The following is a 13,462-nucleotide window of genomic DNA, read 5'->3' as shown; positions in this document are numbered from 1 at the left end:
CATATCTAAAAGCAGTTGTTAGGTACTAAATTAGGTAGGTAGATATCACTCACTGTTAAGATTATTTAAGGTTAAATAGCTTTAATTGTGGCAAGACAATTTAGAGCCTTTCAGAGAAATTTGCCTTTTCTAGTTTTAGTGGATTACTTGCATTACTTAAGCCAAGGGATCAAATGATAGACGATAAAATTTGACCTGTTCTTTTTGACATGACTTCATTTGCATGTTTTCCAGACTTTGAATTTGCTTCCATGTGACTTGATAAGGTTGTGTTGTACTGTAATTATAAAGCTGTGACTTTTCTTGTCACTAAAAGTAGCACTTTTAATGTTGTGGAGCCTTTGCAAGATACTCTTGGTTCTTTTTCCAGGTTTTTTTTGTGGATTATGGCAATAGATCAGAAGTGCCTTTAAATAAATTAAAAGAGATTCCAAGCTCTCTTCAAGGGCTTCCTTTCCAGGTAGGGTGATGCTTTTTGCTGCTGCTTACTGGATATTTTCATGTCTGGCCTGGCAAACAGGAGCATACTTCAAATCAGAATACTTTTCAGAATAATAATTAAATAATATGCATTTTGCTGATGCAAGTACCTACAAATTACCTTCACTAATAGTCAGGTGTTTTCCACAGATATGTATTCACAGAGCAGGAATTCCTGTGCAGAACTGAACGATGTTGTATTTAATTGTAGAGAAATGTTAATCCAGCCTCATGTTTTCAGGGGCCCTTCCTCTTGACAGGGTTAATTTTCTTTGGTTTTCTTTTATGATTGATGTAAAAAATAAGTGGAAATAATTATCGTATGAAGCATCCTTTTTTTGTGTTTTCTACATATGCATTTAATGGAAATGTATTTCTGCTTCAGGCTTAGTCTTTTAATGACTAGTTGGAAAAAAAAAATGGTTGCTGTTGTAAATTCATTCAAAGACATGATTGCACATAGTAACTGTGGAAATGGGTTAAATGAGAACATAATTTCTCTTGCCAAGGACAGAAGAGCTGCAGTGGTCTTGCCAAGTTTTCTGTTACCTCAGTTGAAAATAATTGTACGCTGTGAAGTTTCTTCCAGAGAAAACATCTCTACACACCTAAGATTTCAATGTGAATAGCGAATTAATTCCAAGTTATCCTTTATGCACTGTTTGCTCTGATTTCTTAGCAGCTGTGTACTGTATTGAAGAGATACAAGATGTCATGTGTAGCCGCATTGTCACTGATGAAATAGGAATAATGCCAGTAGCTTTAAAGCAGTCCTAGGAATTAACATAAGCTGCTGCAATAATTATCAAGTAATTTATAGTTATTAATTCAAGCAGTTTATTGAGGAAATGAAAACCAGCACGAACGTATCTCTACTCAGGCAAGTGTTTTCAATGTTTTTTCCTGTAGGCTTTGGAATTCAAGATATGCAAGATGCGTCCGTCTGCCAGATCGATTGTGTGCGGGGAGCGGTGGAGTTACAGCGCCAGCCAGAGATTTGCCTCGCTGGTCAGTGGCTACACCCTGCTGGTGGAGGTGTATTCAGTGGTGCACGGTGTCCTGCACGTGGATCTTTTCCGTTACTCAAGGTGCAAAGACCTTGTGAATATTCGAGATGTGCTTATTGAGGAATGTTATGCTGAACCAGCAGAGGAGTCATATGAATCACGAGTATGTATTGACTAAGCTGCTTCTACTGTTCTTACTCTATTTCAGATCATTCTTTCTGAAGTCCTGAGAAACTGAGCTGAAGCCTTGACTAGTGGCTTGAGAGTAGGCAAGGTTAACACTTGAACAGGACAGTGTGTTTTTGTTTGTGTGCATAATCCATATTGAGCTGTTGGCCAAAACCATTGCTGTTTTGAGACCCCTTTTGGAAGAGATGTTTCCCAGGAATTATTTCATCAATTGAACTGCTCCACTGTTACTTGAAAGTTTGAAAAACCGTAGCTGTTTCTTTTTTTAACTGTCTTCCATTTTTATGTTTCTCATAATCTGATAGGTCATTAGAAAAGGTTTTTTTGCAATTGTATATGAGTATTTCATATGAGTATTTCTTTGTGTAATATTTTTACAAACATCACTGTTAAAGAGTTTTAACACTCTTCCATTGTTGTGTAGCAAAGCCATGATTTGCACAAGGACGTACTTGGGGATGAAGTAAAGAAAGTAGAGCAAACGTCTCTATCTTCAAGACAGGAAGAAAAGCACCTCATTGACAGCTTGTTAGACTACTTTTCTGACAATAAATCTGATGCACCAACCCATAAGGTATCTCGAGTGGTGGTTTTGGCCTGTCATTACATGACTCTGCTTCTCCTATTGTTAGAACGGAGATGAGGACTGAAAGTACCTGAAACAACCAAGCAATATTTGATGCCTTTCACAGGGCATTCTACTTTCTTTTGGTAGAAAGCCATAGTGTGACCACCATTTCAGACTAGTCTGCTGCAGCTTTTAACAGAGTTTTGAAGTATAGCCCTGGAGCCAAGTTAACCAGCTCTTCTGGCACATTCTAAGGCAGCACTTTGAACCTGTGCAGAATCGAGATAAAATTGAAAAACTGAACCCAGTGTTTCTATACATGGTAGTCTTCATACAAGCTACAGTAAAAAGCAAGTTTAGAAGCCTATCAATTTCTCAAAAAAATAAACATGGTTTTCACTATACACAGTGTTTCGTTCTCCCTCAACTAGTGCTAGGTTAGCAGCTGGAACAGGTGATGCAGTGAGTGCTCCAGTAACTGATAGTAACAAAAAAGCGGATGCTTTTCCTCTGCCAGTTCCAAACTCAGAATTCATTCTTACTTACATATTCTGAAATATCTAGTCACTGCTAAGCTGGAATATAAAACATGAGAATGTGTGTCCTGTTCTGCATTCTGATTATAAGGTAGGCCTCATCTATAGTCTAATTCTTTTCCCCTTTTCAGACCTGACAACATTTCAGTCTTTCAAGTGCATAATCATGCTCTGGTTACCCACAGGAATAATCCTATTTAACTAATCACTTTGATAAAATGAGATATTTTCAAGATTAAAGACCTGCTCGTGTAAGCAAAACCAACCTGATTTTAAGTGATCTGTGAATTCTGAAGTTGTGTTTTTTAAGCCAGAGGAAAGTCATGAATCCCCAGTACTTGTGAAAATAGATTATTTTTGTTTAGGTGCCTCAACAAAACTGTTTATCAGTTTATCAAACCAGTGTTGCTCACTAAATACTTAAATGTGTTTTGACTTGCATTTATAATGAATTTTCATTTGGAGATGTCCAGGTCCTGGCTAACTAGAATGTTATTTTTCTCTCCCTGTTTTTGAAGGTAACAGTTTGGGGCCCACTCAGTCCTTATGAGCTGAAATGCTACAGTCTGACTAAGAGATCCCAGCTCAGGTATGAGAGGACTTAATGTGAAGTATAATCATGTTCTTACCTGTGATTTTTAATAAATGGGCCAAAACTGTCAGATTTTTTGAGTTTTTATTCATTGAAAAGACTGAAGCCACAGGCTTGAATTGTATTAATGTACACACTATTGCTATTTACAATCTTAAGAATAGTTTTATCAAAGGTGCGTTATTGTCTCACAGAGAGATTATTTATTAACGGCCATACAAATCTGCTAAATAGTATTCGGGTAACCTGAATAACCAGTAAAAGCTATTTTGAGTTTATGTTGTGAATTTCAAGTCATTCTTTCGTTTATATGTTTGTATGGGGTTTGGGTTTTTTTAATGTTGAAAATATTTCTTATTTCTTCCCTAGAAATACTTTCATATGTAAGGACAGCATAAACTCTGTTATTGTCCATGATCCTGCAGAAGATCCCTTTGAGCAGTTGTTGGTTGCTGCTGATGTATTACTAAGTGCAAATGGTAATGCCCAATAAAAATGTTAGAATGGTTTCTCTAGACTTATGGTTTTGTGAGTAGTTCTCTTAGTAAATATGGCACTGTAGTTCCATGTTACATCTTTTTGAGGTTTCATTTTTTAGATGCTCCTTAGATTTATTTTAATTATTTTTCTTTTGGTGCTAGGATCTACTGTGTGTTTAAGGGAAACATCTTTGATGCCTCCTATCCCTGGCCTGCTTGCTCTCCTCAGTATGCTGTTTGCTCCTACAATAGAACTCAGGTAGTCATGCATATTAAAAAGTAGTGGTTCTTTTATTATTACTTGTTTCTAGGACCCTTAGAAATCTTTTTTAAATATTCTCTTCCTGGTATTTTTTATGAGTTTTAGTGTTGCATGTAGCTAAAGTCTTGTTCATATACATATGAATTGGTGCTACAGATTCTGCCCTTGTGATAAGGCAGTACAGTTCCTGACAGTCATGCTGGAAGCCTGGGAAAATGGAGTGTAGAACTGGCTGTTGTAAATCTACATGAGGAAAGGAGCTTCAGTAATTTTTTTAAAAGTTGAGTGCTGGCAGTTGCATTATTGTTGTCTTTTCTTTAAATCCAGGTATTTGTAGATGGTCATTTCAACAATGTGAAGCTAGCTTTCCTTAATTTTACTTATGTATGACTCTTTTTTTAACTTTTATATACGTTCATAAACAGAACTTCAGTTTTGTTTCATCACTGTGTTTTAAAAACCAGTATGACTAGATGTGAATGGCTCTCAGTTGTTTTAGCTTCTTTAAAATGTGTCTCACTTGGCATGGCTTAGGCAAATGCATTTCAGTTTGTCTTCATGAGTTTAATTTCTTCATCTCTAGGTGAGGCTGTTTTCTTTCTTTTTCATGTAGGGTTGATAAAACTGAAAAGTATTTTACTGGTGTTCTGTGTGGTTTGGGTTCGAGTCAGACATCTGGGGCTCCCCTGCTTCCAGAAAATGATATAGACCTGGAATTTGATGTGCATTTTGGAGTGGAAGACATAACAGAGGTAAAACTTGCATAAGAATGTTCACTGCGGTAAGAATTCAGTAGAAGTCAGTGCATTAGAACTTGTTAACTCTCAAAATGAATAGAAAAACTTGTTTGGACCTGAGGCTTTGGGGGTTTTGTTTGTTGTTTGGGTTTTTCTTTATTTTTGTTTGGATTTTTTTAATACACTGCCTGTTTATAACCTTGGATTCTTATCAGGAGGAACAGTTGCCCCCTCATTACACTTTGAGCAAATGCAATATTATAGAATGTTATACACTTTGCAAAAAAAACCCCAACACATCAATTTTGCTCTAACCAGATGTCAATACTTGTTAGTCTTGTTCATAAGGTCATTGTGGCTTCTACTGACATGTCTGGCATTGCTGCTTTGCAGGCTTCAGTTTGATTTTACAGCTCTGATAAGTCATCTGCATTGAGCTGCTCCTCTTAGAGCAGATCAACCAAACAAACAATAAAGCCCCCACGTTCCTCGTTACAGCCTTTTGCAACTCATAGATTGAGATCTGTCAGAGGGCAATGCGTGCAGGACAGTGGCTGTTTGACATGTGCTTCAGATTTGATATGTGCCTCAGACAGTGAAGGACCTCACATGCCCTGGTCTATTCTGTGTGCAGAGCAAGTAGGGGAGGGGATGACCAGTGGTTTCTAGAGGTTTTTTAAGGACACAGTGGAGTGCTGGTGCACATACCTGTGAGCTGCTGTTTTCTGAAAGCACTGACTTGGTGTGATGTCTGTATTCATGATGCTCTAGCCAGAATGGTAACACCAAGCTGTTGTACATGTTAAAAGTATGGACAGATAGAGAAAATTCTTAAAACTTCTACAGAAGGAATTCTGTGTTGGAAAAAGTCCAGGCAAGTGGTAGCCTCTGTACATCTGAGCAATGTTGAAATCTGTGCTATCAAGTAGCTGAATTTTAACATCTTTGAACAGCAGAGATGCAACTGGAGGAAGAAGTGTTGCTAAAGCTTCAGATGTTTTTGCTTATGCAAATAATATTCCATTTGAAGTTGGTTGGTACGGGTGCCATGCCCACCTTCACGACAGTGTAATACAGTACAGTCCTGGTGCTGGTTTTGAGTGCTTTGTGTTCTGTGACTGCTGTTTTACAGATAAACAACCTAAGGGCAGCCATTAGTAAGCTGCTCTGTGAAGGTGCAGTATGTTCTGGACAAGAGCAAATGACGCAGCTGCAGGAAAATATTCGTCAGAAGCTTCTGTGGTAATAATTTTGTAGAAATAAGACCTTTTCTTTCACAGTCTCAGTAAAAACAATTGCTTAAAATGTAGCTCAAATTAGGCTTTGGAAAAATAATGTATGCTCTCATTTAATGATGCATTTCATTAACTTTGTTTATTTATAAAGCAGTATACTAAACAACTTTAGACTTCTTGTGGAAGCACTGGTTCTTCAGGGAAGCCCAATGGCTTGAGAGTCACAAAACCTAGACTGTAAAACCTGTTTTGCAGGATACCAGTTCTTATGTTTTTTGGTTTTTTTTTCATCCAGGACAAAGCTAATGAAGTTCTATGGCATTAGAGTGAAGGAAGATTTAGAAATCTTTCTCCCTGTGTATTAAATTTGAATCATATCTGGTGCCTTTCCTCCCTCTGTAGACCTGTGCAGAAGGGGTGTTGGCCAAGTTAATTGGAAGTCCCAGGCTAATTTAGGAACTGAAACAAGGCCACCAGCCTTTTTTCCCAGCAAGCTTTGCTGCTTCTTACAACTGAAGCAGTGGTTCTGAAAAGACCATTGTGAGGCAATGCAGCCAGCCTTGAGAATTTTTTCAGCTTGTAGTTTGGTGGAATTAGAGCAATGAGGTATCCCTGTAACAGCTCCTTCTAATGTTTGCCACTGCTGAGCATACTGTGAAACATCTTTGTTTGTACACACAGTGTGCATTTTAGTGCTGTCTGTGTCATCAGGAGAATTTTCTCATCCTGACCTGGCTCTCTACTAAAGCAGTGTTTAAAAAGAGCTCTGGTTTAGGCATGAATTCAGAGTTAGGTTATGGACTCTAGCATTAGCCTCATCTTTAGGAAATATGACCTTTTTTGCCAATAGAGCTTTTTGAAAGTAAGTATATGATGCCAGAGTGAGGCAGTTCCTCATGCTGATAAAGATCAGAAGCTTTTAAGCTTAGCTGTTCTTAGCCAGGGTTATCAAAATTATTATCAGAGCAGCTGTTTATGCTGCTTTTCCAGGCGTTTCTTGGTTTTGAATGTACCTGCTCAGTTGAATTATTTTCCCTTGTGTCTTATCTGTAAAAGTACCCATACTTCCTATTTTCAAAACTCAAAATTCATGTGCATTGCATAATTAACAAATGCAGGGTCAGCCTTACCTTTTGAACCACTGGAAATGAAATTAAAAGAACATAAACAGTAGAGGAGTCAAGGAATGTGGATAAGCAGAAGGAAGCAAAGTTACAAACTCTCTCTGGAGGTGACTGTGACAGTAACAGCTCATGCTCGGTCATCAACACCTCCATGTGAAATTCAAGGCACTAAAATGTCGCTGCTATTTCTTCAGACATGTGAACACTTGCTACCGTTTCAGCACCTATTTGGGACTGATTGTTCAGACATCTCCAGCCAGCTGGGAGGGGAAGGGGCAGCCTGTGCAGCTCCTTGGCTCAGGTCCTCAGCACTGACGTGTTCTGCAGCTCAGGCAGCACCCACTGCCTGGTCATTCCCATCAGCCCGTTGGCCTTTTTTTTTCTGGATTTTATACCTTTCTGTGGTAGCGTTTTCTCTCTTTTGTGCTTTTACTGGTTGTCTTCCAACAATCCTATAGCTATTTTTATTAAAATTATTATATGTTGATATTGGAAGGAATAAACAGTCTGATTATTGTAATGGTTTCTTTTTTCCCCCGTGTCTCAAATCTTTCTTGGTTTTGAATATTTTTTCCCAATTGTACTTTCTAAGTATTGGGGGGGAAAAACCCTAACATTTATTAGTAAGAGTATATAGGTAGAAATTTAGCCTGAACAGTCTCTCATAACTTTTTTTTCATTTTTCAAAAGCTAAATGTATTTACAACATGTCACCACTATTTAAGACTAAAATCAGTGTTTGAAAAACACATCTAGACGGAATTAATTAATGTCTACTACTGTTCTACTTTGCACAGCTTGAGGAAATAACTGGAGCAGACAGACAATCTATAGTAATTGAGTTGTCATGCAAAACAAAATACCCTAAAAATAGCTGTATTATGCATTCTAGTGAGTAAGCATACATAAAACTTATGGAATAAATCATAGTTGCAAATTCTACTAATTTGTAATAAAGAAAAATCTCATTTTCTTTAGAAGAAAATGCACTCTGATACACTTAATGTCTCTGAAAATTTGTATTTTGACTTCTTACACTAGAGGGGCAAAGTACAGAGAAGAGAACAATTCAGACTAGATTAACAAAGATATTTAAGATTCCCTTCAGCACAGACACCTCGTAAACACTTAGTTGTATCTAGTGTAAAAAATCCTTTGTCTTCATAATTAATCAAATGCAAGTGTGTTTCTTAAGGCTATTTTTATGTAATTTCAGTTTAATTTGCAAGCCAAGGGCTCGAAATTGTTCCTACATGATGTGAGAACCTGTATGCACGGAATCAGGTAAGGGTATAAAGATACTTTTTTCAACTTTTGTTCTTGAGGAGTTAGACTACCCCAGTACAGTTAGTTAAGAATGTTAAAAAGGAGAATTTCCTTTGGAGGAGTGTCTTTTTTTGATTATTGAATTTGAAAATGAAGGCACTGTAGAATCACATTTAACGCATGAGACCTTTTGTGTATACATCAGTCTTTACTGATACTCTGTTTTTGTAGTCTATTTAGTAGTTCAGTGGTTTGGTTTTTAATTTTGTGTATATAAATACTTAGTTTTTTCAAACCGAAGTCTCTATGGATTTTAAGTTGAGAGAAATTGTAAAGACTACGCTCATTAGAAGTTAAAATTTTGTTTTCAGTAGCCATTGCTACATTTTCCTTGTATAGGGTCTGTCTGAATGCAGAGTGTTTTAATTTTGGTTTGGGTTGCTGTGCTTTCAGGTGGCTTTTCCCTTCTGGAAAGGCAGAAATGTGGCTTGTTTTAGGACAAATGTGGTAGGATCAGGCAGGAGGGCAGTTTTCTTGAGGCCTGGGAGGGTTTCCTAAAGCTGAAAACTCCACTACCTTCCTCCTCTGCTAGAAATCTTACCTTTCTTTCTGTAAGGGCCTCTGCAAGCCACTAGACCTCCTGAAGAACAGGTGCAGTTTCCTAAATAAAGGGAATGAGGAGTTACCAAGTGCAGGACTAAGACTTCTATACACACTGTCCCTGTGCCTCTTCCACTCTGGGGGGTATAAAGGAGGGGTTTGGGTCTGTCTTGAAAAGAGAGACCACAGAGAATGAGCTCCAAGGGCACTTGTTTATTGAAGGCATTATTTTTTTAGTGTGTTGTGATATATTGCCTTAGGCCAACATGCTTCTATTTTCATATTTCAAATTCAATTATCCTTGGTGTTAGGAACATTTTATTTTTACACTTTTATTGGTGTTTAGCTTTTATAATAAGGTAAAGTATAGGCATTGGATCAGGATTTTCCCCACTGCATCTGAAGAATCTCAGGACATCTTTTTTTTGTCATCACATAAAATGCTACCTGTAATGCTTTGAAATTGGTTATGGATTTGTATTCTGGGCAAACCATGGGATACGGCATTTTGTTGTACTGGCTCTTCTCTTGCAATGTGTGTCATGGAACTGAAATTCCTGTAGGTTTTGAAAATCAAAACTCTTCAAGACTTTTTCATAACTGTGTTATATAGGAAAATATTACTGGGAACGAGTTCTGACTTTCATCTTGCTTCTTTTGATTAGGTGGATTCTCAGCATCATGAAAGAGGAAATGGTCTTTTATCAACTCCACAAGCTTGTTTTGTTGAATGACTAAGTATTTCTAGAAGTCTTTCAGAGGATGAGGTATTACAACTAGTCTAAAAATTGCTTCTGTCTTGGATGCATGATTTGCAAGGCTGTTCCTTAAGATCAGTATAAGTGTACTGAAATACAGTTTGGAATGCGTTTGTGTGTTTGGAAAAAGTTAAGGTTTGCTGGTCTAGAACAGACAAGTTTATTCTTTAAACAAACTGGTGTAAAGCAAGATAAAATGTTCATTTTAACAATATTTTGAGCAGGTTTATCACAAGGTACTTGAAAGATGAAGCAAATCTAGGTTTAGTTGTTCATTTTCTGTCTAAGAGCTCATAAGTCAAGGAGCATGACTTTTTTTTCCTTTCTTTAACTGCAAGTTTCATTTTCCTGTTTTCTTTGTCCTTAGCTTTTCCAAAAAATATGCAACAAAGGCACTTGGGGTTTTCCTTAAGCAAAAACTAGAAATCAGAGGAAACTGATGATCTCGATTATGTTCTGATCCAAACTATAACTTGATATGTAGGATACAATTTTTTCATTAACTTTTCATACAGCAAAACATAACCTGATGTATTTTCCTGTATTGCAGAAGAATGCTTTTGGATTACTGATTCATGGCACTTTGTTTCATCCTTTCCTCTTTGTTTTACCTTTAGATCTTTAGCTCTGAGAATGAGGTCAGTGGTTTCAGAATAAAATGCAGAAGTGAAATAAAATGTTTTTGTCTCTTCTGTTGTGCAGTCGTGCTTAATAAAAGCTAAATTTAGTTATTAATGGTATATGATTGCATTCACAAAATACATGAATACAAAAACAGTATATGGAAAAGTATTCATCTTCACTGTTTGAAGGTTGTGTAATATCCAGTCATCCTCTGAAGGACAGCAAAACTGGTCACCATAAAGAAGGGGCAGATTTGGGGAAAGTAAGGGAATGCTTAAACTAAGAAATTACTTTAAGCTGTACTTGAACAGAGGGATGACTGTATAACAGGCAATTTTAGTTTTATTAGAGCATTACTCCTTTAGACCCATTTTACTGATCCTTGGGAGTTATAAACATAATACGTAGTGAGACAGGTCTAACAGAAAAACTGCATCTCGAGTGGTTTAGACAGGAGGATTTTTCAGATGAGTGTTTTACACTGTTTATGTGTTGTAGTTGAACATTTTTAGGGGTAAATGAAACACGTAGGATTTCAAGTCTTTGCTTTACCTGTTAAGATGGGAGTTTCTGCTGGAAAAAGGAAACTTGACAATACAAAAAAACATGATATAAGTAATGGAACTCATTCCACATAAGCAACACTGAAATTTAAATTTTTTTAAACTGTTTCTCCTGTGTTTGGGTCTGTCCCATGTGCAAGTGCTGCCACCAGGCGGGGGCTGCTGTGCTGCTGCTGTACTTTGACTCCTTCAGTTGCACAGCTGAAAGGTTTCCTTATGGCAAGACGAGTGGATAATGCCAACTCACACCCCAGTCCATAACCCATAACCTGCCCTTGGTCAGTTTAGAAATGAGAACTGTGTATTGAGAACTCTCAGGAGCTCCCAGTTTAGTCCTGGGTGCATAAAGCGCCTGCAGATGTGATATGTGACAGAAGACCCTTGAAGGAAACATCATCTTAACATCTCTCAGCAAGGCTGGGTTGTATTTATTGCCAGGTGAATATATAGTACTAATATTTAAAGAGCAGCTGTTGTATTGTGTTGTTTTAGGTTTCAGCAGAACTGCAAAGCCATTTAAACAAGATAAGCAGCTTCAGGATTTCCACCTTCAACAGTAATAGTATGTTGCACTGGAGAAAGAAGCATTGTAAATAGCAGTGTCTCTGTGGCTATCAACATGGTGCAAGTAAGTCTGGTGCCTTTTGGAAATTCATGCAATAAGAAAAAGGACCATTACTGCTTGTCAGGTTTCCTTTTATCTTCAGATGCACATCAACATCAAGCAGTGTGAGATTCAATGCAATTTATTACTGATGATCTGCATTTATGTGCTTCATCAGTGAGCCCAATGTAAAAATATTTCAATCTGTAAGTGGTCAGATTAATGCTCTTATTGAATTGATAGGTGTTTCTGAAGTCCAAAACAATGTGCAATGACTATTATTCATAATTCATCCCACAGCTACAATGAAATCTGATTTTTTTAAATCAAAAGGAGCTTTTTAGCCATTGCATGTAATTAATTTTTAAATTTACTGCCACAGGCTGTGCTAGAAATCAAATATATTAAACAAATAGAAAAATGAATTGAAACTCCAGGGAAGGCAAATCCTTCAATAACTGTTAAAATTGAGGAACTTGAACAGCCTACCCTACTGAATGCCACAAACTCAGAAAACAGACTAAAATAATGCCTATTTTTATCCAGTTTGTGGTATCTGGTTCACCTAATAGTACCAGAATAACCTTTTCTACTCTTTAAATTCTGATGTATTTCACTAGTATTTATGAAGGTAATGGACTCTCCATATCTGCTGAAGGGATTGCTTTAAAATTTCACAGTGTCATAGTCTAGAACACTGAACAGGAGAAGCAGCAACAGGAGCAAGCTGGAAGAAGAATTGTTCCTTCTTTTCCTCTGCCTGCTGCTGGTAGCATAATTCTGCTTTAAGAAAGACAAATCATGCACAGATACCAAAATAGGAGACAACCTTCTATACCTGGGAGAGGATTTGGGGAGCTGGAATGGTTTTGGTTGTGTAGTAGGTAGATGGTGGCAGAAGATGATGTTTGAACAGGGAAGACTGTTGAAGACAAGGGAAAATGATGAGAAACAAAGAAAGTGGGAAGAACTTGTCACTTTTATCCTGAGCTGGTGGTTGAAAAAGGGAAAGGGCAGAGGAACGGTCAGGATTGGGCAGAGACTGACCATGGAAGCTAAGCTTGAAGGCTCTGTTTAGGGGCTTCTGCATCCTTAAGGGCCACCCAAAAAGCATTTTGGAAGAGGGTGGTAGGGGAGCTGAGGAATAGAAATGGATCTGCTGTGGGTCTCAGGAGAGCGATGCCGATCAAAGCAGGTGGTGCCTGCCATGCCCAGACTAATTGCAAGATCCAGCCACTGTCTTTCCTTCTTTCCAAAGGGCAGGTGACCTACAACATAGAAGGTGCCTGTGAGCTGTGGCAGCTGACATCGTGAGTGCAGAGGCTGCCAGAAAGGGAGGAAAATGTCACCTCTGGTTCTTAGACTGAGTCTTGAGATAGCTGGGAAGCACTTGCTCTGTTCTTTCCGTAGAATCACACTGTTTATGATGAACACCCTTGCACAGGGAAAGGGAAAAGGATGTAAGCACAGGTAGGAGTTTCACAGTTCCTTCCCCAAAAGGTTGTTTGTTGACATAAGAGTGGTTTGAATGACCCCAACAGATTCCAGCTGAGCCCATGGCCACTTGCACAATGGCACTGTGCTCTCTGCAGGGAGTGTGAGTGGGAAAATTAAGGTGGGTGTGGATACCAATGTAAAGTCATCCATTTCCAGAGAAAATAGGACTGTCCTTTTTTGGCTGCACAGGATTCAGGGAGGTACAGGTGAGCGCATGTAAGTCCTGTAGAGCTGTTGATCCTTCCTAGCAATTGTTCTGCTGTAGGAGCCTGAGCTATCTATTCCTAAAGCTTGCCCATGGGTTTTACAAGAGCTTTTACTGGCAGAGCAAACAAAGGGAG

At 38.0% G+C, this 13,462-nt stretch overlaps 1 protein-coding gene across 1 annotated transcript in view; it reads left to right on the top strand.

Annotated features, from left to right (window-relative positions):
• TDRD9 (tudor domain containing 9) overlaps positions 1–10,063 on the top strand; it is a 79,411-nt gene extending 69,348 nt beyond the window's left edge. The window contains exons 27-36 of the mRNA XM_071559380.1: positions 371–460; positions 1,390–1,650; positions 2,101–2,250; positions 3,299–3,369; positions 3,742–3,851; positions 4,014–4,110; positions 4,727–4,865; positions 5,983–6,092; positions 8,426–8,493; positions 9,741–10,063. Of these exons, the coding sequence (XP_071415481.1) occupies positions 371–460; positions 1,390–1,650; positions 2,101–2,250; positions 3,299–3,369; positions 3,742–3,851; positions 4,014–4,110; positions 4,727–4,865; positions 5,983–6,092; positions 8,426–8,471 (1,074 nt within the window). The 3' untranslated portion in view covers positions 8,472–8,493; positions 9,741–10,063. The remainder of the gene's footprint in view (positions 1–370; positions 461–1,389; positions 1,651–2,100; positions 2,251–3,298; positions 3,370–3,741; positions 3,852–4,013; positions 4,111–4,726; positions 4,866–5,982; positions 6,093–8,425; positions 8,494–9,740) is intronic.
• Positions 10,064–13,462: the final 3,399 nt, after the last annotated feature.

This window comes from Pithys albifrons, chromosome 6, assembly GCF_047495875.1.
Source record: "Pithys albifrons albifrons isolate INPA30051 chromosome 6, PitAlb_v1, whole genome shotgun sequence".
Lineage (NCBI taxonomy): Eukaryota > Metazoa > Chordata > Aves > Passeriformes > Thamnophilidae > Pithys > Pithys albifrons.
The sequence above is the reverse complement of the archived record's forward strand: the minus strand, read 5'-3'. Positions and strand labels throughout refer to the sequence as shown.